Consider the following 26,447-nt stretch of genomic DNA (forward strand, 5'->3'; position numbering starts at 1 on the left):
AGCTGCCTTCACCTGCAGCCCCCTGTGCAAGAAAGCAACAGTCAGCTAAAGGGTCTTGTGGTCTACAGAAAGAAGCACAAAAAACCTACAGGGGTGCTGAAGAGGGCTAGTAGGGTTTTCAGGTACTGCTTTCTACGACAGACAAGGACTTCAACTCAAAAAAAATCTTCCAGAAAGACATCCCCATGATGACAGCTCAGAACTGTACTTTCCAGAGATGCCTAATCTGGTACAGTATAAAACTACATCTTAGTGTACAGATATTGCTCTAAGATGGTAGATTTAACCCTCTTTCTGTCAGGCATCATTCTGAAAACTGAGTAACTCCAGCCAATAATTCTGAAGTACTCTCTCATAAGTGAAATGGCATTAAAACAACTGGCATTAGAAAACAACCTCTCAGTCTAGGAAAAAAAAAAACAACAAAAAGGAAAAGCGAAGTCCAAACCTCATACAGAAATCACAAATGTGAACTAAATACTCCACACATTTAACTTTTGCAGATGTAAATAAATAAGTAAATAAATATACACAGTCCCTGGTTGTTTATTTTCTTTTATTGTTGTTGAACACCAGCACACTTTTCTTTTTTCTTGCCATATTTACTGTTTTACTGGTAACATTTTACTGGAGACGAAAGATAAAAATGTCACCACCTGCTGGCTTGGCTTGCCTTTTTCCCAGTGGATGTATTTTAGCAGAGAAATGACAACTATCCCTGGCTAGGTTGCTCCTGCCCTGCTCCCAGATATACCAAGTTCCTCCTAACATTCCATTTGTCTCTGTGGAGTGTTTAACATAAACAGCAAATAGCCTCAGTAGGGTAGATAAGCATTAGTAGGCTTTTGCTGTATACCTCGGATATATTACAAAGCCAAGTTTATTATGGCATTTATTTTTAGAAGAAGCATGGAAATTGCCTACGCGACTGCCAATTCCTTCAGCCCTTCAGTACTTCAGCCTGAGTCTCCTGGCACTTAACCATTTTTCCTAAAAGATCCTGGCTTCACTCATCTATTCCCTTTACTTCAGAAGAGGAAAACTTAATATATTGATGCCACTCCCTACCTCAGCACTCTGGCTGCAAAAGAGTTCTGAACAGTCACTGCTACTGTTAAGCTGCCTGTTTCAGGACTCCCAACTAACCAAAATGATATTTACTACCCATAACTGTGCAGAGGGATAATAGTAACAAAATAGAATGTATAATGATAGATGAGGTAGAACTGGTTGCAGTTACCTTGAAAAATTATAGAGGAAGGTATTGATAATGAAGCACTGATAAAAATAATCTCTTAAACCAATCTGTTACTTGTTTTCTGAGAAAATCCTAGATCGCAAGTCATGTATACTATATAATAAGAGCCTCCTCCATAATATGACAAAAAAAGTCTATTAAATTTTCAGAATGACTCATGCTAGCTTCCCAAAGTAAATAAATATCTTTTAACTTGACAGCTGACGCAATATGAAGCTGAGTGCTTCCTTCCACTTTTGTCACACTCAGATCGCAGAAAGAAAACATTTTAATGGTGAAGAACAAATTCTCAATTTGGGAAACAGTAGCCCTACAACTCTGCCATGCTCTGCTGGGGTCACTGGATTTGCTATTTATTGTGTGCCATATAAAAGCAGATAGATTCTCATAGCAGTAATCAATTACAAATTACACATAATCTACAGTAACCTGTACTTCCAGCATTACAGCTATTGATATTAAAAAAAATGGACTGTGGTGTATGTAAACACAATGAAGATAAGTATGTTTCTCTTTTCTTTGATTGAAATGGTGACAGCTGGAGCAAGCAGGAAAGCAGGGGAAGACCAGTGTTTCTCCCACTTTGTCCTGGTCTGTTGAGCTAAGCTGGCTCAGAGAGAGGAATTTGCTAAGCTGCACCCTCATCAGAGGCACAGGAGGCGGTGGTGCAGCCTGCACTGCCATGGCTTGTACCACAAAGCCAGCTTTATTCTCTGGCAGCGTGACTCAGAGCTATTCCAGGACAGTGTGCCTACACACGGGCTGTGGTCTCACTACTTCACGATGCAAGGAGCCTGAAGGAAGGATTAAGAAACCATGTGAACCATGCAGCACAGACTGCCTTGTACCTGAAGAGATGTGGTTGATAATTAGCAATGCACATTTCTCCTTTCTGTTGTACTAGACAGGCTGAACCAATACTGAATTACTGTTGTTGTCAAACTGTTTCACAAATCGCTATTAATTTCTTTCATAGTTAATGTTACTTGATTTAAAGAATATAAAGAATCATTTCTAAAGAAGCTAAATACTCAGGGAATCTAAATTTCCACTCAACGTCACTGGGAATGTCATTGCTAACTACTTTGGTGTATTTTAAAAAGCTTTAAGATGTAAACATTAAATTCTTTATCAATCTTGTGTTGAAGACAAGCAGCGATGGGTAGCTATAACTCAAGACCGGCAGCACAAGTAGGCCCACAGAGTCACCTCTGAACAGTACTAACTTCTTCACATTAACAAGACAGACAAAAAAAGAGCTGACTATTGCATAAGTCACTCAGTGAAGATGCAACACAAAGAGCAGACAAAATGTTAGAAAACACACAGAATGAGACAGAAATAACTAAGAAAGTAGAGGGAAACTAAAAGCATTCCACAAAAGCATCTGAGTTGTGGATAAATTTTTACTTGAGGTGATTTTGACTGCAATACTACTAAAATGTTCAGAACAGAGAGCAAAAAACTACGATTCAGCATAACACAGACATTCAAAGTAATGCCAAGGATAAAGAGTTTCCTTTCTCAGAAGAAGGTGATGTTATAATAAAATATAAAATCTGAGACTTCAAGACACAAAACTAAAAGCTGTAGCTACTTTTTGGACTATTAAAAATAAAAGTATCCTAAGCCTTCCTTTTTAAGTTAATGACGGTTGTAGCAGAACAGTGTTGCAAGCACCATAGTCATGCATCTGTGCTTGTCCTTGTGTCTCTGGGCCTTGTTGCTCCTTGCAGATCTGGTGTAGGAATACAATCAACTATGGTTTTTCAACAGAAGGCACTTATAATATGTGATAACTTGGTATGAAGGCTATTCATTATTACAGAATGTTGCAAAGAGCCAAAATAGAAAGGGCTGGAATCCCTCGCATTTAACATCTGGTCTCTGCTGCAATGAGTTTTTGGTTACCCTTGAACTATGTTCTGAAACAACGAAGAAAACCCCCGTTCCCCATTCCTCATTCCCCAATGCACTACTTTTCTAAAAGCAGCATCTAACAATGTCAGACCTACATTAAAACTAATTAAAGCCAGTGGAAAGATAAAGGAAGTAACTGGAAGCTGGACCAAGAGCAAGAAGCTTCAGTAAGAGATTAAGAAGAGATCATCCTTCAGTCACTTGAAAGGAATTCCCAACCTCCTCTATCTGTGATGAAGGCTTTCTTTACAGGTCATGGACACAAGATGCCAGCAAGCCACTGTGGAGAAACCTGAGGACTTCTGCTTGGCGCTTTGTTGGTTGGTTTTTCAAACAGAATATTATAGGTAATATACACATTGTGTGGCATTTTAAAATGTTTCTCAACCCTAGTAAAGGCTGTTCATTACTGCCTTCAGCAATGGAGGCACTGAAGTTGAAGTTGCAGGGAGTAGAGGTGGGCCAGGTCTAAGTTGTTCCTAAAACCTCACCAGTAGAAACCAGGAAAACTTTTGAAACAGGAGTAGACATCACAGATACGTTCGCTTATAACAAGAATAGCATAATTATTTTATAACAAATAATTTGAAGTAATCTACAAAGAATGTAAAAAGCCTAACACTTCACTTAGGACTAGAAAAACAAAATTATGCTGCTCTGATGTTCCTAACTTCTGCCTAAATCTAATTAATGTAAATTCTATCCAAATGCATTAAACTTTACATTAAGCAAAACAACACCCAAAACCATGGCATGCAGGATCCTGAATGTGCCTCACTGACACTGGTGGCAAAACTCCCACAAACTTCAAAAAGCAGGACTAGGCCTGGGTAGTTCTGATTTTTTCCTTTCCTTTCTATTTTCATTCCTAAGAGAAAAGATTTCTATTTAGGTTTAATAGTCTTTGCACCACGGTTACCACTGTGGTTTTTAATTTGGATGAGACATTTAACAGTACTAACATTAATGCTGGTTCCCATAGTAGAAGCAATTGAACATTGGAAATAGGCCAAAATTATGAAATCAAGCAGTGGAAGCTGGAAAAAGCATAAACTTACTTGTATGTTAAGTAGAGAAAAGTTTACAAATTAATTGGGGCCTGAATCCTCAAAATTGTTTGGAAAATAAAAGAAGAAATGAGAAGCAGGGGAGCTGAGTTGTTTGTTAAAGACCAATTCCCCTACTGTGAGGCAACACTATACAGTCATCTGACAAAACCTAGGATCAGTAGGGTCCTTCTGAGAAAAGGCAGCAGCAGCAGTCACAGGAAGCTTTGACAAGGCTGCAGAGTCATAAAAGGCAAAGAATTAATGAAAGAAACAAACACATTTATAGTTTATTACCCAAAATCCATAAATTGGTTTCACTTTCAAAGGTTTGTGCAAGAGCAATGGAGAGCAAAGAAAGAGCTATGTCCACAGGCCATGCTGATTTCCTGTCTATTTTGAACAGCTGGCGACCAGAGGTAAAAATTAAACACAGACACAAAGTCAAATATAGCTATGATAAAATTCTGTCTATTAAAGTAGTTAATAATCTACCAAAGTATTAACTTGATATATACTTCTGTCATCCAGGGATGTCACAGTATTAAAGGTGCTGATGATAATATGCACATTTGGACTTGGAACTATCTTTCATCACCAGGTATACGAACACCTAATAAGCACAGTGTACCTTCGATTTCTGCAGCTCATTGAACACAACAGTGAAAGAGAAACAATCCAATTAAATAATTTTCTTTTGTTTTGCTGTTGTCCAGAATGCGGTACAGTTTAAAATATTTTTTTGGAAAACACCTATTTTTAACGTGACAAAAAAAGCCAGCTTCCTACCTCCCACTTCCAGCTTCTGTTTCTTCTCTGAATCATTCTCTCTAACCATTCTCTCTCTTTCCCATGCAAGAAGACTAGGTGAGGAGACTGACAACTGAAGTTCCTTGATAAGGTAGTAGTGTGGTGAATTAAGGTGAAGCAAAGCAAAACGCATAGAAAAGGCTGGGGAAGGTTGCTTTGTTAGGTTTTATTTTACTGCTGTATAAAATACTAATCCAAAAGAAAAGGAAAACAAACATACGTGATCTGAATGCTAAGAATATGGATTCATGTAAAGAGAGGAAAAAACCTTCTCAGAGAGCAATTTTTAAGAATTATGATAGTGTCTCAGAAATAAGGCTATGATCTTGTGGAAAATTAAGAAAAGGGAAATAAGTTTTAGTGAGTTAGAGTTAAGATTAATAGGTTAACTGCTGTAAAAGATAAAGATAAGGCCATGATAGTTACCGCTTAGGTCTTAAATTTTAACTGTGGAGTGAATTTCTGTTCAGATGAACACGAAAGTAAATAGAATAAGAAGTACTTAAAAACAAAGTAGAATGTCTTGAGACTACAACAGTCTTGTTCTTGGCTATACAAAATGGAGAAATAAGAAAATAGTTGGACAACTATTCACAGAAATAAATTATAGGGATATTTAATTAATAGTAACTGCATGAAATCACATTGTGAGCAAGTTCCATATGACAGCCATAACATTTCAGTGGATCATCTGGGCAGTGAGAAATTACCATTACTTCCATCAGGTATTAGGAACTTCTAACCTTTAACTTAATTTTTTATACTCTGAAATTTTACCTAGTGTCTTGTAGGATTTCCTAAGAATCCTATCCAGGAAAAATCCAAGAAAGTGGAAAACCTAACAAAGAATCTTGAAAGCAATGAATGGGAAGCAGTAGGAAAAAAAAGTTTGCTTTCCGGATCTTCAGAAGTTCAACTTCCTCGCAAAATCTAGAAACCTCAAAGAACTGCCAGTCTGGTTACTAAAGCCAGGAACACTAAAGACTACTGGTAAGCTGATCATTCTTTTTTTTTCATAAGGGAAGGATGTACAAGCATAGATGTATGCTCAGAAGAACTAAGACCTAAAGCTGTTTCAACCAACTTTTCTCAAATGTTTCTTCTCTAAGAGGTAAATGATGCATGAAAATGTATGCAAGACATGAAAGATATAAAAAAAAAGACAAAAAATTACTGTGTATATATATTCCTATATACATATATGTGTAATAGGTGTAAATTTTGTTAGTCATCTATCATGTAGCTCACCTAAATTTTTAATTATCCCTGTGTTACCACAACAGGGTAGGCTGTGCTGGATCTTGACTTCTTTTTTTTGTTTAGTTTTCTAAGTTTTCATAGTAACACTCCTGATTATTTGGAGAACATTAACATTTCGTGTGACAAGATTAACATTTATACTAAATTATTCAGAATGATGACAAAATGTTATTTGACCTCGACAGAAAGTGCACTAGAGCCTTTTCACTAGACCAGGCCACCCCTGACAAACTTTATGACATATTATGAACATGTAATTCTATTGCCTCTGAGATTACATATGATGATCAAAATAAATAGAAATGGGGTTACTTCCCCATAAGAGTAATACATTATGAGAAGTAATTTAGTGGTACAATCACTGTATGTCAAAAAGGGAGGAAAAGGAAACGGAAATGGAAATTACTAGAATAATTTCTCCCTCTTCACCTTTTTTTAGTAGACCAAGAAGAGGAAAAAAAATCCAGAGGATGGGATAGTGGGAAGACGAGACAAGAAGAAAACAGGTGTGCAGCCAGGCTGCCAGCCTCGTAAAAGATGCAGGAATAAGGATGGGGAAAGCTTAACATTCCTCAGCCATCCCAGATTGTTGGTACGACCTGAGCCATGGCCTCCACTTGAAAGGCACTGCTGGTATAACCATATCATTTAGAAGTGGGAAAAAAAATCCTACCCACATCACTACACCCTACTATAAATGTAGGTCAAGCAGCAAAATAGTCCATTCAGAGACTGGGCTTACAGTGTACAAGTTAAATGGTTTTTCCAACAAAAGCTGTCTTTCTACTGTGTCTGTGTGGGAAGCAGCTACTACCTTTTACAGATCTTTTCGCACCTAGGTAAACTCTGTAGAAAACTGGAAGCATCACTGGCTACTTCCTAATGGTAAAGTGGGAATCCTGGTCTATCTCTGAAATTAAAAAGCCCAGCTTTTACTACCATTATCATGACAGTTCTCAAGAGTCAGCAGCTAAAGTCCTTTTCTATGGGACTTTTGCCTACACTGCAAATAGATACATTCCATACCCATTTATTGCCCCATCCTCACAAGACTAATGATGTTTTGGTTTCCTCTCCTCAGTTTGGTCCTAAGATTCCCTCCCTCCCCATACTACCCTCAGAATCAGCCTGCTGCTTTCAAAGAAACCCCCAGAGGTCAAATTTTCAGGGGGTGTGACCCATCTAACTTTCTGCCTTTGAGGTTGTTCCAACTCTAGCGCCTCAAAGCCCAGCAGAAGTCAGGAAATGAGAGCATATGGTAAATAGTTTAACTCACACCAGTTTGGCTTTCAATTCTAACATGATTTTTCAGTGTTTTGCATCTAGTAAGATGTCTATTAACTCAAAAGGTTCTGGTTAAAAAGAACAAATACAATGACAGTGGACAGACACCAGTGTACTGGAGATTGTTGCTAAAGAAAACTGGGTGTGCCATGCAACTTACATATCATATCTCTATTCAGTTCTCTGAGAGATGAAACCTGAGCTCTGAAAAAAATTATCTGTTAAGGTTTAAAGCTCCGGAGATTTAAACTAAAACAAACATGATAACCAGTATTAGGTTTCTAAGCACATCCAAGCACTCAGCTTGTCAGCAGTCATATATTTGCAGACTTGCAGCATATGACAAATAAGAGACAATGAATCCAATAATAGAAAATAAAGCCTGTTGTAAAGCCACTTGTAATAGCAGCTGTTGCCTCTATTGAGAAAATGTCTTTAAAAACGTTACCTTTTAATACTTCTTTTTTCTCTTGCTCCCTCTTTTATGGAGCCTGGGTGGATGCTATAAAAGAAATAGACATTAATTAGGGTGGGATAATTCTCCAAAGGAATACAGCATAAACATCTTCCTCCTTAATTTACCTGATGTTGACCACATATACAGTGTAATTCCAGTTCTGGAAAGTACGGTTCAACTGAAAAACAGGAATACATTGATCACATGAATAGTGAGATGTTAATGGGGCTCTTTATTGCTCAAGGTACAGTTAGAATTTCACCCTTCTGCCCCTTGAGAAACTCCCTTCAGTTTTGCAAAACAAAGAGAACACTCTCACATTTCAATGAGGTGAATGTTGAACGTTGTATTTCTCACTGGTAGTGAGAAATGTGGCCTTTTTTATAGATAGAAGGAAATGTCTATAATGTCATGACACAGTGAATAGGCGAGTGCACAGGATGCTGACCTTTTCCTTTTTTCCCCTCTTAAATTCTCAGGAACACTTTGATAAGAATAGATTTCCTGACAAAGCTACCAGGTAAATATTCACCTGAAAGTCTTCAAACTTTTGATGATCTTCTTTTCAGACCTTTGTACTATTTATTCTGAGTGCACAGTGGCTGCTCGGTTTTCCTCTCAAGAGACTCTTTTGCATACTCTGCTAGGGTCAAGTGACACCTTTCTATATTCTTTGGCTCAGGCACCTAAAGTACTTTGCCTGGCTACTGATGCTAAGAGAACAACCTTGGCAGGTGTGAATGATTGCATTTCTGGTTTGTAGATTACTACTATAGGTGGTTTCCCTAGCTTCTGAAAGCTGAAAGCTCCAGGTTTATTAAAAGAAAAATAAAGAATAGTTGCCATATATTCATGATATATTTTCATGTAAGTAGTTGTATAAAGACTACTTACGAACTGTGTGAGTGTGACTATGTGAACTGTCAAAAGAACAGAGAATATCTGTATTCAGGCAGGAAGAACTTTCAAAGACAAGAACTTCAAGAATCCTCCACCTAGAGGGCCCAGAAAGGAGCTTATGTCTACTAAAATGGGCTGAAAACCCAGAGACTACTAGAATCCTCAGCAACTGACCCATGGGAGAAGCCTTCTGAAGCAGAGAACATAAGGATAAACTGGAAAAGTTTATTGCTTCACACAAATCAACACTGCCTGGCTTTTTTAATAATTTCTTTCACCATATAACTTCAAAACCATATTAGCATTTGGGCAGAAAAATTTTGTCCTGTATAGTGATGTTGGAACTCAGACATCTACCGCTTTCAGTGGACAATTACAATTTCTCCATACTTTTCAAAATCTTACCTAGTATCTACATTTCTTAAGAAGTGGAGACATTTCAAAATTTTATCTATAGAGCTGAAGAGCCCCAGTTCCACAGAGCTGAATTCACTACTGCACAAATCAATAATAGAAAGATATTTAGAGAACACATATTTAGAGTTTATTTGGTAGCCTATTTTTTTCCTTTTCCAACTGATAATATTGATGCACCAGATTCATATATGTAATCACACAGGAAAGAAACTTAACTTACCCATTCTGCAATGACATCATGTACTTTTGACACTGAGTTGGAGTTGGAACTAAAGACAGTTATAGATATCCTGTAGAATAGCCCACCTGTCCATTAAAAACAGCATTATAATGTTAGAAACTGAAAAAATTTACCTTTTTAATAATGAGACTTTAGTTTCATGATTAATATAAAGATTAGGTTGAACCTCATACACAAGGACATCTCAGGCTCTTCTCGGCATTATAAAGTTTGAAGTGAACAAGGCCTGCAGGTTTGGGACCATTCTCGCTAGTGCTGTTGATTTTGACAAGAGTTCCCTTCCCCTTCATATTTTCAGAGACATTTGAAATGTGACATGGAAATTCACAGACAACATATATAAAAATATTATTTTGCATATGCCTCTAATGTGGTGTGTTAAAGCAATGTCACGAAAGTGCCATTCATTACAAAACTATTATAATTAATGAAGTTCGTAAAAGCAGGTAAATACTGCTCTAAGTCATATTGTTATAATTCAGAATTGAACCACTGCAGGTTACATTTAAAACTTTGTGAGAGCAGATAAAGCTCATCAATTAAAAGTAACAAGGTAACTGAGGACACAGGAATAGGTGTGAGAAGGGATATACAGCTCTTGTTTCAAAAGCACAGTCTTTCTCTCAGGCCTGGTGATGGCCAGAGAGTAGATGAACTCACATTAGCTTTACAAAACTGGCAGCTGAACAAACCATCTTTCAGTCACAAAATGTGTAACACTTGGCTTGGTGCAATTTTATATTCAGAAAGCTGTTTTGAAATGTCACTGGGCAAATATAAATTCTCTTTAAGCTCATGAGTGGGTAGGCAGCATTACAAGATTTTACATCTAACAAATAACATCAAATTATTTCATGGTTATGCTCTGTGTCAAAAGTCTGTACTTCTCACAAGTCACTTTTTTTTCATTAAGCTACTAAAAAGCCTCTAAGTTCCAGTTGGACAAAATTTCCCAGGATGTGGGGGAGGGTTTAAGAACTTCTGGATGAATTCACTTGCATATATGTGCACATGTGGCATTGCTTGGTTCAGGGCTGTTACCAAACAAAGTTGTGGGTCTTGATCACAGATACATGTATTCATATAATCCTCTGCAAATCTTACAGAGACAGTACACAGGACAGAACAGGGCATGACAATAATTATACAGAAATCCCTTTCTGTCTCTGATTGTAAAGGAACTGCTCTATTTTTCTGAATCTAAATAAAAGATCTTTTATTCTTAGTGGAGCAAATGTCATAATTTTACAACTTCATAGATAATTATTGTACAAGAGCTGGAAACAGAAGTATCTGGAAAGAAAATCTGAAGCCAGCGTTTTCCAGTTTAATTGTGTATACATTGCTTACTATCTTATTCATGAGATGGCTTGAATATTGTTCTTTCTTATCAATATGGAATTAATCACATGAACACTGAGATTAGTCTGAAAATTCCTCTATGATAAAATACTAAACATGGTTTCCTAGTTACCTTCTTTGGTAAGCTATGATTAAATTTTATATATGAATAGAATGAACTTGCTTTTTGATTTAATGTCTTTTTTTCCTCCCTTAACTCAGGAGATACACAAATTTGATGCACAGTTTAATCTGAAAATGTGTTTTAGTTTTATATTATTACTGTGATAGTTTTAAATTTAAATAAAAGAGGAAAAATTAAGTCTTTGAAAGTAAAAAATTGGACTTTGCGCAAGTTGAAAACACTTGCAAGACCTGGATCTCATTTATATGTATATATCTTTGTATATATACATATACAATTTTATATCTATAATGTATGTGTGCTATACAGATACACACATACAGAAAGTGTTCATTTAATATATTCTCACACATTCATATATAATTACACATATGTATAATTACAACCTTATTCAGATAATTTTACATATGGACAAAACCACCTTAATATAGGAATATGCAAAGTATTTTTAAAATCAAACATAGTAAGTACAAAATAGTCAATACCTTTGAGATCTCCACCAGATAGTGACCCAAAGCATGGTTTTAATGAAAAAGAGAATAAGAACAAAGAACAAATCTATATTTTAAAACACTCTCAGGAGACTGCAGTGGCCGATAGTAAAAACTAAAAATTATTTCTCACTCTCCACATTAAACTGTGGAAATCCCATCTCAAAATGCTGACTAAAAAAAAAAATATGGGTACCAAATTGATAAAAAGTAGCCAAAGATAATTTGAAAATAAAAGAGAAAAAAATAGCATGGATATCAATTCTCCCCACACCCACCGTCAACTACAAAAACATAAAGATCAATGAAATACCAGTACTTTTTTATAATTCTGTCAGGTAAATTATCTAAATATTCCTTTTTTAAAAAATCTTTGATTTTTGAAATTAAAATCTTAAAAAACATGTAAGTAAAAAACATTCATACAATCCCAAACAATTAAATGGTATCAAATTATATAAATTACATGGCAACCAATATATTATCCTCACAGTGTCATGAGAGTTGTTTTAGAGAAGTACACAAATACTAGAAATCACGTTAATGACATGTACTATCACTAAGATGCTACAAATTCCCTTCTACTGCAATTAAATTATTATTCCAAAACATCTTCATATGCTAAATCGACATACATCTAAAGGATGACAGACAGCTACTTCTGTGTTCATTCTACAAACTGAATATCTAATAGATAAGATGATGTGGGTTTTTTTCTACATCTAACTTAATAGCTTGACATACTGTAGGTGACCTCAGGTCAACACAGGCAGCAAGAATCAGTGAAGGAGACACAAACAAGACAAAAGGACTGCAGCAGAGCTAGTAAGTTGATTCAGTGATGGGTAAGCGGTGCTCTTTTGGCTTGTCCCAGATGGTAAATTGGCCGAGGAATGAACACGTGCCGAAACTGATGACTGATGGTATGTTATAGAAGAAACTTGTGTTTGGAACCGCATGAGAGAGTGATGGATGGTTGCTGCAGCAGCTGTTGTCAGAGTGCCTGTCAAAATGGTCCCTTTGTGCTGAATAACAACTCCACTATGAAAATGGTAGAGGTATCGCATCATTCATTACTGCAGTTCTGGATGACTCCAAAATAGAAGAGCGATTTGCAAAATGCCCATAATCAGCATTTTTAAAATCCAAGACATGAGTAGTAACAATATTCAGAGAAGACATTCCTTCTCTGTCCTTGCTGAAGGATCCGTACCCCTCCCCTTCTGAATCCCATTGAGAAAACCTCAATATGTTTGTTGGTGTCAAAACAGCAAAATTCCCTATGTCTTCATTATTGTCAATGTTCTACTGACCATAGAGAGTATTTCAGACTGTCCACTTGATTTTCAACGGAGTTTTGTCCTAAAACAGTTTAATAACAACATTCTACTGGGTCCTAGGACTGAATTTGTCAGTTGGATGTCAGGCATAAATTTTGTGTATGTTGGGTTTGCACATGGAGTCTCTACAGAGATTAAATTTGTAATGCCTTCTGAGTGATGTTCCTTAATGTATGTAGATTTTCTAAACTGAAATGCACTGTTTGCTGGTAACACAGAAAAAGTTTTCCTATCAGCATTGCCTTCTATCATTTCCATGTAAAAATTTTCAGGTGCCAAGTCTAGCAAATCTAGCCTTTTTTTCTGGAATGGTGATATCTCCTGTGTAGATGATATAGAAAAGCCAGAAGGAGAATGATGTCTGTCTTCTTGAATGTCAGAAGTGATGTGATGACGAAATACGGTCTCATTCCACCAGTTCACAGGCTCCAAGACACACATGAAATTGGTTGTGTTGATGTTGGAGGATGAAATCTAAATAGTTTCTTTTTTGTGTTTGTAAGCAGTGCTGCTGCTGTTGCTGCTAACAGGAGAGCAGAACGCTGGCTCAGAGTCAGAGTGACCTAGTCCATTTGCCAAAGTCCATGCTAGCTCTGCATTAGGACTTCTGCTGTGAAGAAGAGGAACTGCTGCATTCACAGAAGGCTCTATAACTGCATCTACTGCATAAGAAGTGCCATGAAGTGCACTTCCAGAATAATTAAAAATATTTTCATTTGGCAACTGTTCCATCACAGTATTGTCTAGGTTGATTTTTTCTGTAAAAGCAGCCAAAATTTCACTGTGTATCTCAGAAGCAGCTGATGTAGACATAGTTGGAAGAAACAAGCTGTATGGATTTTTTCTCTCTGGGTTCTCATCTGCTGAGTTTTTACTGAAACGCAGAGGCCTTTGTTTCACTGGCCAAGTAATTGGGGTTGAGATAATTCCTATAATTTTGACCCCTTCCATCTTAGACTCCTGCTGCCACCGTGGTTGTGAATGGGAGAATTCAGGTGAATTTCTCTTCATTATGAGGATAAGTGTAGCAGGAAGGCTGAATTCCAGCAAGTCTGTGTGCAGTAAGCCACACAGTTAATGGATTAAAGAAAATATATGTAATGTGTATGTTCTTGGCTGTCTGCTCTTGGTTTAAAAATCAACTTACCAAGAGTGGAGAACAACGCCAGTTAGCTGAGTGAAAGTTCAATTTGCTTCTGCCATAAGTGAATTTGGCTTATTTTCTTAGTCTTTCTACTTTGCCCTGGGTGTTTTAAAGCCACAGAAAGGACTTAATTGTCCAATTTTTATTCATATTAACATTAATAAGATTTGATTCCTTCTGTCATTAAACAAATTAGAGTAACTGCTCATGGTGAACACAGAGTGAGTGGATCCACAAAAAGGAAACAAACACAACTTGCAAGAAATTTTCAATATTTTCTTCTCACTTTTACAGCTTACTAAATCCAAAGAGTCTGGATTCAGATAAATTCTTTCACATTGTGTACTGCATTGCCTGATTGCCAACGTACAATAAATGATCTGCCAAAAGAAAAAATACTCCAAGAGTTTTAAATCCTACAGTAACAACTGATGCATTGGGTAAAAAAAAAACCCAAACCAAACAAGCTAAAAACCAAATGACAAAACACACCCAGATCCTAATTTATTTCTGTGGAGCACACTGAAAAAATAAATCTTTAAAAAAATAAATCTTTAAGCCTCAGATGAAAATTGCAGAAATCTATCTCTGTGTTGGTAATAACATTTAACAACCATCTTTAACAAATGAATAAATATTTTAGCAGCACCTCACAAAATGATGCTCAGTCTTTAGGAGACAGTGATATCATAGAATTTGAGAAAACCTCAAAAGAAATCCTGGCTTTAATCCTGTGCTAATAATAGGCTCATTTACTACCTTATTTTTTCCCTTAATCTTTCTAAATGAAAAGTAAACGATATATGATACTGTCAACATTTTCCCTAGTAAAGTCTGATCCAGCTCTTCTTGAAGTCAGTGGAAAGATTCCTGTTGACTCAGTGGAAGTGGCTTTGCTCCATAGGAATGGTTCCACTTGGCTCCTGCGCCTGACTAGTGAGGAACAGACAATCCAAGCATACTACCACCCTGGTTGCACAAGCGGGAGCCACACAATCTGCAGCCTTGAAACATTTCAACAGCACAGTTCTTTTCGGACCCTTTTCAAAAATCCCTCTCCCTTCCGTAGATTTTTGCATGGGTAAATACAACGGGTGACACAAAGTTAACCTCTTTCATAGAAGAGCCAGGTAGACATGATACAAATAAACACTGAGTTTGATTCTGTTCTCATTTGCACCATTCTGACATGGTCCAGTGAAGTTAGTCCTGATTTATTCCAGCATAAATGAGATCAGAATTGAGACATGACCCTTGACATTATGATAGTCGGAAAAACACACCTTAAAATACAACAAATTTGCTTTACACACAGTACAAGAAAAATGTAACACAGGATTTCTTACCATTGTTTGGCTTATCGTTTCTATTAGTATCAGGCATGTTAGTGGTGACAGTGGGTGGTGTAGGAGTAGTAGCATTTACAGTAGCTGGTAATAAAGATGAGAAAGAGGTGAACTTGAATGAAATATGAATGTTAATAAGGTAAGACAAAATGGGAACAATGCATGACCATGTAAAATGAAACCATCTACGCACAATGCCATAAATGTTAAATAAACATATTATTTTTTCTTCACAAAGTGATGAATAGATATGAACTGAGGCCCCAGTCCTGCAATCTTCACTTGCATTGACTTCACTGGGAGTTTTGCCAGTGTAAAGTTTGCAAGATCAGTCCTATACTGCTTTCATAAACTCAAAATCCTCTTATGAGAGCTTTAGATCGAAACAGCTGTGCAAAGACCAGAAAATAAGTTTGAAGATGCACTTATTGCCTGTGAAAAGAATCACTGTCCCGACTCAAAGACTGAATATGACAAACAAATGAGAAACTAAAACATCCATCTAATTAACTCCACCGAGCTCCAAATAATAAAGAGAACTGAAATCAGACTTGGAATAGGTGAAGAGGAATATATATTTTGAAAGCTTGACATAGGAGCTCAGCTGTACTTTTCTCACTGATACCAATAGGAGTCACTCCAAACAATTCTGGAAACCATATGGACACTTTCCAAAATTAGAGGGAGGAGTCAAAACCTGCAATTTTTCCCCACAGTAGACTGGGCGGGTATACGTGCTAGAGGAATTCAAAGATTATGCTAATCAATTTTCAAATAATGATTTAGGAAATAATTTAATTTTGTCCAGTAACTCCCAAGGAATGCAGATCCACTCACTGACACATTTACTTTTCTCCTGAAAACTCTTAGTTAAAATCTGAAGGTTGGTATGGTAAAATCCTAAATGTTACATGGCTTTGGACGACTTTGACCAAGAAACAACGTGGAAAGGTTAAACAATTGTATTTTGGACAAAAAATTGCATTTTTTATGTTTTGTTATGTGGATTTAACTAACCTTCTGAGTCTGAAAGTCATAAATTCAAGTCACAACTTAGGGAGTAGGTTCATGTTAAGGTTTCAGTGAGACAAGACAATTAGGGAAAGAGAAGAAGTTGCACGCTGGAGCAAACAGGTTATAACTGGGAAAGTGAGCATATAAAGTGACACCTAAAAAAAGCTCTTCTCTCATGAAACCTCAGAGCTATATTGTCTGAGAAACAAGTTATAAGGCTTCTAATAGATTGTATCTTCCAGTCAATGCTGTCAAAGCAGGCGTCTTTTAATGAATGAAAATATTTACTAGGCATGACGGAGAAAACAGCTTTCATCAGACTGTAGCTGATCTGGCACCCACAAACTTTTTGCCTGGTGTTATTGCACAGCATACAACAAACAAACAAAAAAGGAATCCAAACTTGCCTCTCAGTTTAGAGAAAGTCTGCAGTGTCGACAGAAATAGACGGACATCTTTTTATGATTTCCATGATTATTACAATAATGATGATGGCGCTGAACGGGGTAAATCTGATATGGCATCTTATTCCAAAGTGATGAACTGAACACAAGGGACACTTTACCAAACACTTTTTAGAGAAGCAAAGTAAAAATACTCAGTCTTTATTGAATATATGATGGCCTAGGAAGTTAAGAGAGGCAAGTTTGAAAGGCAATATCTTCTACTAGACAAGTTAATAAAGCTGGAAAAAAGGATAAGGCTTTTAGAAAAGCAGGTTTGTTTTGATGAAAGTGTGCCCATTTCTGCAGCCATATTAGCTGACGTAATGATAGTATCTTCTTTTCATCCCGTGCCACTTTGATACAGGAAAACACTCAGAGTTCTTCCAAGAGAATATACAAAGTTATTTATATGATGGCTGTATTACCCTTTACATATAAAAAGACTAATACTGAATAATTGTGGATGCCTCATTTACCAAGGTATTTGAGTGGTAGTATTTACATCACACTGTGCTTTGTGAATATGATGCCTGAAAATTACTGTTTAAATTTGATTATGAACATTAACAGCATTTCACTTTCCCTGTGGAGACCAGTACACTATGCTCCAAGAACCTGAACCAAATTTACCTCAGGAAAATCTGGGAAAAGTAAACTAAAGACTGACACAGATCCCTTACTGGCTTTTCAAGAAGAGTACATTTTCCCTTTTATATTTGACCTAATCTGATTTACTTGAAATATTGGTTTTGAAAGAGTTCTCAGACTTCCTCTTCCCCTCTTATATTTTATTCTCTCCTGTCTCCTTCTTCCACCATTTGTCCAGAAAAGGGTTACAGAGCTAGACATTTTTGGTGCAGTTGCTGCTGTGATTAAAGTCTAACGTAAAAGGCCAACACGTTATCAGGTTTGTGTTCATGAAGGTGTTGTGGAAATGCATTGATGTTGTTCGTGTAAAGCACTTTTTATGGAACTTCAGCATCTAAGGAGAACAGAACAAATTAACCATCCTTGCATGTCCACTGATTCACATGACATGGAAATCTTCAGGGTTCACCAATTCCTTGCATTCAACTGAGCTGACCTTTAAAGACATCTAATGCATTCTTATGTGTGGTGATTTTTACGCTATTAAACCCTCACTAAGTGCTGTAGCATGTGTTGCATTAACTAATAGCTACTGGATTTTGCAGTTTAATGTTGATTTTTTTGCCTGCTAATCTCAATGTATCTAGTCTCAAAATAGTTTATTGAAAAAACTCTGAACAAGAGCCACTTCCTTTATTTCCATCTGTTCATTTTTTATTTACAGATGTATGCACTTCTTATACTGGTTAATATTTTACTGTCAAAATGTGCAGGAAGAAAAGATGGGCAGAAAGAAATGAAAGCAGTCAATTAATGCAGTTTTGATATAATGGAGACTATTTGGAAAATGTATTATCATGGGAGCGATCACATTTTTTCCACATATTGTACATACAGGACACCCACACACTTGATGAGACCAAAGAATTCCTTTCCTTGCTATTTTTTATTGCCACTCACCCTTTTAGAAACAATAATAAAAAAGAAATGGAATAAAAAATCTCAGGATTTCCCAAAGATGAAACTGTGAAAAAGACCTGGGCTTCTTACCTTGGCAAAGGCTTCCTAGGTTTGCACAACTGGTTGGTTCAATTGAAGAAGAGGGAATTAGATATGAGCCTTTAAAAGAAGAAAGCGAATTATTTAGAAAGGGTTGACTACTGGGCATAAAGCTATCATGTCTGAAAACATATTATATCATTCAGTGCAGTCCCTTTCCTAATTTCTCTCAGTGGCAAAACTGACACTGCCATTTGCCTATAAGACTTAATGTGTTTTCGTTTTCTGTTTCCTCTGCGGGATCCTTGAAAACCCCGCTGACCTGCAAGTTATAGTCACTTGTGTATCCTCCCATGGTTTTCTTAGCTTTCACTAAATAACATCACATTAAAGGAATGCAGCTTGTATGTACTGTGTGAAATGAGTTTAAGCAAAGGTTCAGTATGACCATAGGATTTATGCAATCTTTGTGAGTAATAACTCCTGCCTTGGAGGAGAAACTACACTCTGCTACTATAGCACAGGTTACCCACCACACAATTCTGAGTAATCTCCCTGTGACAGACACCAACCAGATAAAAGGTAATTAAACTTGTTTCTTTGCCCAGGGTGTGGGTGTGATTAACATCCTGGTATGCATGATTTATAAACAAATAATGTTATAAGTCTGTATCTCTACAGAATTGTTCATTACAACAAGCATACACTTCAATGATCTGGAGGCAAAAACAGGGCACGTAAGAATGGCTACAGAAAAACAAACGATGCAACTGAATTAGTTGCACTCTGTGTGTCCCAGAAGTTCAGCTGCAGACAGAGCTGCCTTTGCACATTGTGTTGAAAATAATAAGACTATAGAGCACTGGCAAAATGTGAACCTACTAAGAGTGCCACCCTTTCGGCTTTTGCTTTACTACCTCAGAATCATATCAACTCAATGAGGGTGTCTCCTTCCATAAAATTCAACAGCCACCATCCAGCAGCTTGTAAAGATAGTTAAGAAAGTATTTCCTGTGACGCAAGAACAAATGAAGCATGGACCCTTGACACAGACATCGTATGATGCCGCAGATACCACTACGTGTATTGCTGACAAATATAAGGCAGAATTAAAAACGTGATCCTCAACAAGTATTAAAACTCAGCAATTTTTTTTTTAACAGATTAAGAGATAGAGGTAAATTCACTCCCTTGGTATATGAACTCCAGAAAGGATGTTCTAAGTGAATGCACTACATCCTGCATGAGCTTTCTTTTTCCCCCCAAAATAAATATGCTAATATTAAACAGTCAATATCAAAACCTACTCTAAGTTTAATCTCTGTTCTGTAACATGGACCGATGACCTGAGAGTTGGCTGGAAAATCTGCAGGCATTCATATTTTCTTTAGTATTTAAAACAAGACTGCGATTTTATTTGGTGAAACTAAAACAAATCCAATCCAACTTTACAAAACATTTAAGTCAGAAGACTGTTGTACTGAGTTTGCATGGCAAGGGTTTGGCAGCAGCAGGGCTACAAGAGTGGTTCTGTGAGAAGCTGCAAGAAGTCTCTCCTATGTCCAACGGAGACAATGGCACTCAGCTCCAAAAATGGACCTGCCACTGGCCAAGGCCGAGTCCATCAGCAACAGTGGTAGTGCCTCTGGGATAACAGATTTTAAGAAGGGGGAAAGTTAGAGGATAACAGCAATGCAGCCAAGAGAGGAATGAGAATATGTGAGAGCAAAACCCCGCAGACACCAAGGTCAGTTAAAAAGGAGTGGGAGGAGGTGCTCCAGGTGCTGGACCAGAGATTCCCCTACAGCCCATGGTGCAGCCCATGGTGAGGCAGCCCATGGAGGTCCACAGTGGAACAGATATCCACCTGCAGACCATGGAGGACCCCACGCTGGAGGAGGTGGATTCCTGAAGGAGGCTGTGACCCCACGGGAAGCCCATGCTAGAGAAGTCTCCTGGAGGGATCTGTGGACCCATGGAGACAGAAGCCCACGCTGAAGCAGGTTTGCCAACAGGACTTATGACCCCATGGACTTGTATTACAGGCAATTGTGTGACACATCTCACTCCAAATGTCTGACTCAGACATCCATATCTGCTTGTCATAATAGACTTTCTTCATAGTCAGTGGAGAGGAACAAGCACTCCTACAGCAAAAAAACTTCTGACTTCACTAAGACATCTTCTCCAGTATGAGATGCACTGACCTGTGGAATAGCCTTTTTGATTCCACTGTTCATAAACAGTACTGAGGGCAATTATCTCTGCCTGAAAAATTGTCCAGCTGCCTAAGGCAGAAACATCCCACACTGAGTTAAATCTGACAGTGAAATTAAGAATTCCTTTGGCCTTTGGGAATGAAGGACTCATATAAAATGCACATAAAACAAATGCAATTGCAGGCATGGAGACACATGCTGCCACATTATCCTTAAACTGAGTAGATCATATCCTGCTATAGGTGTAGCCAATTCAGACTTCAAAATCAGAACCAGAAGTTGTTTAAACACTCCTCAATTTGCCTGCACTGAACTCTGAACCAGTGTTCAGTAGCAATAAAGTGCTATCATTACCTAGGCTACTTGTTTTAAAATTAGTTCAGATACCCAGGCTATGTATGTATACCCTTAAATGCAATCTGTGCAAAGGTATGGCAATAAAAACAGAATTTTGTCAAGTCCTACACAAGCACCCCACCATGACTGCACAGCTGTGAAAACATTAGTCTAGGGAATAAACTAGGAAAAGGTAAAACTAGGAAAAGACTATCTGAAACAATCTACCAGTGTTTTCAAGCTCCACAAACCTACTTGTAAAAGCTTTGTCTGAAAAACCCTGAAAATAATACACCTTGATAAACATAAGCACTGTTCAGGCACAGATACGTTGAGATCACGGTTAAATGCCTGGCTTGCCTTTTTTTAAAGTGACATGCTGCTTCCTGGTGAAGCATTATTGGAGCTGTGTGAAAACCTCTTTTCTGCATAAATCCTTCCATTGCTGTTAAATGAAGCCTAATCAGAGTCAGCTCTCCAATGTTAGTGGTTTATTCATGGTTGATAGTCTGACTCATCAACTCTCCTGTTGAAGGATGGTTTTACAAAGAAGGCTTTTACTCAAGGAGAGGAAGGGAAGAAAATTCTAACAATTTAATCACTGGGATTAGTAACCATCTTTGAAATGGTATTGCATCCAGTATTTTCTTTTAGGAAATACTCTGGCTCAGGAAAGCCTTTATCACAGAGGGTGATTAAACATGTAAGAAAGAAAAACACTGACTAATGAGTTAGTTTTCTCATAGGTTGATTTAGAGGAAATAATAATGCTTATACGTAGATACATTTTAAGTGACTTGTATAGACTCCTGGGCCTAAAGTAGGAACACTAATATACTTTTTCTAAAACAGTGCTCTGCTGGACATTGATATTCCAAGGAATAAAGCTGTGCAATGAAAGTAAGTCTACTGTTTCTATTACCACAGCTGTGATACTACATTTGTGTTACAGGACTGTACAGTCTTTAACAGAAAGAAGAACAAGACCCCTACTTCAGTCAAAATTAAATGAGACTGCAGCTTTTAAAGAGGTCTTGGTAGGTTGTTTGGTAAAAGTGTTATGGTAGTCATCATGGTATAACAGTGTAAGAAGAGTAAGATTTTTTTGGAAAGTTATTCAGTTCATACTGATGAAATAGAAACAACTTTCTTGTCCAGAACACCTTTATCAGCCATAGTCAGATCAGTCTTTTCTTTGTTCTGGTAGAAAGGTGAAAGTATCCGGTTGCTTCTGGTTTTATAGAAGTGTTCCTTAACCTCTTTTAGCAGAGGCACGCTGAGATCTGTCTCAGTGGGTCTAGCTGTGATTGTGTCTCACACTTTGATTTGAGTAAAATAAAGCAAGTAAGATAGCTTTTTTAGTCACCTTAATCCCTTATGAACTATTAGATACAGAAACTAGCATGTCTTAATGGTGCCAGCTTCTGTTCTAAACTAATGACTCTCTTAGTGCTGACAGATGCTCTGTCAGGAGATGTTTCTATTGACACTACTTAAACTGTGTTTAAACCGGTAAGTAATAAGGTGTCAGAGGAGCAAGAAGGCAAAATTGGAGAGGACATTAGATGTGAAGAGACACCACATGGTTTAGAAAGAAGCAATATCTGTAACCATTTTCTTTGATTTTTTTGCTTTTGTTTTTGTCAACATGTATTCATTATTATTGGAGAGCTTAAACTCTGTGGACATGGAGTTTGACAGCAGCTCATTTTACAAGCATCATATGTATGTGTATAGGCTGTTCCTGGCCATAGTTCAGATTTTCCACTGTGTGTTTTATAATTATCTAAATATCTCCAAAGCTATTAAGCAAAACATTCTTTAAAAATTACTATTATTATTAAATTATTTATTACTTATTGGTTTTTATGATTATTATTCTAAAGTGACAAAGAGTTTTCAGCTTTGATTTTTTTTTTCATTTCAGCAGAAAACTGCCAACCAGCTGTAAAAATATAGACATATACAAAAAATACATCTGGACACTTATGAGAATCAAGTGTCTGAGCCATGAAATGAGAACAGGTTGGACAATGTATTGAAATTTATCTTCTAGAGTAATCTACAGGAAAAAAGACCTTCAGTAATTACCAATTAAAAGAAGGATAATAATACATCATCAGGGAGACAAAATCTGATGATTTTGATCTAAAACTCTTCCTTCCTGTCTGCCTCCTCTAATTTAATATTTTCTCCTACTTCCCTGTCTCATATGAATTGTCATTTTGTCACTGATTTTGCTGGCTTTGTACACTCAGCAGAAGGCTACCAAGTGCTCCCCTGGCTAATGAACGGGTGAAAGGGCAGGTACAAAAATATTTAGTAATTAGTTAGTTAACATACTTTATTTTTTTTTCTCCAGAGACCACTGTAATCTTACTTGGGGCTAGCAGGTAGTTGCAGTTATCCCCCTTTTGCATGAGCCAATAAGGAGTGTTTGGGAAAAACTTTGATCTGCAGATCATTTCAAGCAGCAACTCAATATACTTAGGGGACTTGTTCTTTTCCTTTAAGGAATCAACTCTATACCTTTCAAAGCCTCTGTGTTAGTAAGAGTTGAGCTAAAGTCTAAGAAAGGTAAGACCTAGCTATTTTACTTTCACAGGAACACTCTCATCTTTTTCCATCTTGGTATATGATATGTTCAGCACAATGCAGAAGTGTGGGGGGAAAATAAGCAAAAAAGTCTTGGCAAGGCGTACTCACCACAACTCAAATTGTTTTCTGCTTTCAGTGCTGAAGTTGGAATACTCCAGAATTCATTTTCCCAGTCTACAATGTTTCCTTTCACATCGCAGCTGAGGTTGGCCAGCATTTGTGCATTCATGGTGAAATTCCAGAGGCGGAAGTTGTAAATGTCTCCATTTAGAGAGCTCATTTCATTGCTGTTAGAGCCCAGCACCAACCTCCCATTTCCAGGGATAACTTTGTCAAAGATACCTGGACAATGCACTATATGATAGGTGCTTTTGGCATATATACCTATAGTCTCTGAGAAGCTGTCCCATACAACACAGAGCTGTTGAAAGGTTCCCGTGAAAAACTCTGCATTTCGGGGCAATGCATTCTCAAGGATGCACTGTGTGCCTGAGATGGACAGAAAATGGCCTTTTGTGGTCTTTCCGAAGCTGAAGAATTCTGTCGACAATGCATTAGTGTAGGAGAAAACCTTCCAGTCATCATTGTCATCACTGTTGCCTTTGGTTGCTTCGAAGCACAGTGTAAACTGGCTAAGATCTGGCACTGAGACAGTCTCTGCCACAGACACAGCATCTATGTCGGGAACCTGGGGAATGATGACTTTCTGATTCCTCAGAGACACAGCGACTAGAAACAAGAGCAGATGAGTAAATTAACAAAAAAAAATTTCATCATATAGAAATATAGGCAGACTGGCAGCAGGGTTCAAAGTAAGATTCATTAAATCAAACATTCATTAGGTGGTATTTATCACTGTAATTGTCATAGTTTGAAATTGGCCCCCCTGAGAGGCCGGGGGGGGCTCAGAGGTGGTTGGGTGCCAGGGCAGTGTTCCCTGGAGAGCCAATCACCACTCATGTTGTTCGCTTCTGCTCAAAATCATATATCACAGCACTGGAAACGGTTGGCAGTTCTGTCTTGTTGTTTTGGCTGTTGGTGTCTGCTGCATGTAGGTGGAGAAGGCCAGGGGGTGGCTGGGCTCCCTCTCTCCCCCTCTGGGGGTGTGGCTCAAACTGCCACAGTAATATATCAATAGCACACAACGAGGGGAATTAGACTTATGAGTACACTCTGCTGAAAATATGCAGAGATCCTTTCAGTGGCACAGAAAATGCTGTGTAACAGCTAACAACCCCCTACGTTGCATTAAGAGCAATATTAGGACATATTACTTGCTAATTCCAATTCTGCCTCAGCTCACTTTATAAAAATTACTACTCATGCATTGACTAAGGATGCACTAGGCAATGGAGTAAACCAGTTATCTGAAAAACACAGTATGACTTGCTTTTAAGATATATTATTTTGATTACTTGTCTGCATGACTATATTACACCAGTGAAGTTCAGGCCTTGCTTCTTTTAATTATCACAATAGAAGAAAGCTGCCATTACATTCCTTGGCAAACTGAAGCCTTTTGTTTCTGAATTCAGCTAATGGCTTTCTGCAAAGCACTAGGTATCTTCTCATTTTGTCCCCAGTAGCTTTCTGGTTGAATACTGCAATCGCGTGTTCATGAATATTTATATCTAAGCTGCTCGGTATTTGATAACAGTTGGGTCAGCAGTTTTGGATTTTGCACAAGTGTCTAGAAATGTCTAGTCCTCCTGTAAATTATGTACTGCTGTAAAGGTATTTAGGCTTTGGCAAAATTGCTCTCTCTGTTATTAAGTATTCTCACTTTCATGGACAAAATGGCAGTCACCAAATGTGAGAAGACGTATCCCACAACATATGCTTTTTCTCCATGAGTACATTAATGACAATTCTGTTCACTCTATTTTGGAGAACATTAGTTTTCAAAGTAAAATGTCAATATGCTCAGTTTTATTGGCACATTTATGGCAGCAAAATTCTTCCAGCAAATTTCTCCACAGAATTAAGTTTCTGGCTATCAGACATGCACAGGCAGTCAAGATCAGATTGCAGCAGCTCCTGGTTTTACTTCTGGCTCCACAGTTCTTTGTCAGACCATATCTCCAGCAAATGTTTGCTACCTCTTACACATTTTCACAGCAAATATGCTGGAAGTGAAACTGTTTCTTGCTGCACCTGAAGGATAACTGCCACAGTAGCTAATTCCTAGACTCCTCTGGGATTTTTCAGTGATGTCACAACTCTTACACTCATTACTACAACTTTTGTCTTCTCAGAATGAAATAAAAACCTTTTTAATATGAGAGGGTGAGACAGTAGGGAAGGGTGACTGTCACATCATACTTGGGAAAAGACGCAGATATATGGGGTATAAGGATTCTGTGTTGTCTGTGATACTGCAAGTTCCTTTTGCCAACCAAGACACAGCTGCTTGCAAAGACTGAGCTCTAAACTACCATATTTGGATATACATAAGGACATAATTTGACCAATATATTACATACTAAAAGAACATAAAGCATTGCTCACTATCCGCCAACCCACCAACTGCGGAACGGGAGGGAAGAGAGAAAAATACTGGGCTTTTATAGTTACTGGATTTACTTCATAGATTTATTTTTCTTCCCAAGGGAAAAACTATGTTGTAACAATTTTATAGATAGAAAATGTGTTCAACTCTCCATTGAAAACAGGGGCATTTTTTTAGTGGGGTAATTATACTGTAAGCTCCTTTACGTAACATGGAAAGTGTTCCAAAAGAAGTATAAGGATTCACGGCTTGGAAAAGAAGAAAGTTTATTCATATGAGCACTATTCAGCCTGTGTTAGGGTGGTCAGGAAAGTTGTGGACCACTTGGTCAAATTTAA

The 26,447-nt window shown here is 37.5% G+C and overlaps 1 protein-coding gene across 1 annotated transcript in view; it reads right to left on the minus strand.

The window, feature by feature from the left end:
• Nucleotides 1-26,447, minus strand: part of ADGRG6 (adhesion G protein-coupled receptor G6) — a 114,395-nt gene that overhangs the window by 36,195 nt on the left and 51,753 nt on the right. The window contains exons 4-9 of the mRNA XM_018078311.2: nucleotides 23,709-24,329; nucleotides 18,499-18,567; nucleotides 15,401-15,484; nucleotides 9,573-9,658; nucleotides 8,161-8,213; nucleotides 8,027-8,080 (exon numbers count right to left, since the gene is read on the minus strand). Of these exons, the coding sequence (XP_017933800.2) occupies nucleotides 8,027-8,080; nucleotides 8,161-8,213; nucleotides 9,573-9,658; nucleotides 15,401-15,484; nucleotides 18,499-18,567; nucleotides 23,709-24,329 (967 nt within the window). The remainder of the gene's footprint in view (nucleotides 1-8,026; nucleotides 8,081-8,160; nucleotides 8,214-9,572; nucleotides 9,659-15,400; nucleotides 15,485-18,498; nucleotides 18,568-23,708; nucleotides 24,330-26,447) is intronic.

The sequence above is a fragment of the Manacus vitellinus genome, unplaced genomic scaffold (assembly GCF_001715985.3).
Source record: "Manacus vitellinus isolate BGI_N305 unplaced genomic scaffold, ASM171598v3 scaffold_4_pilon, whole genome shotgun sequence".
Taxonomy (NCBI): domain Eukaryota; kingdom Metazoa; phylum Chordata; class Aves; order Passeriformes; family Pipridae; genus Manacus; species Manacus vitellinus.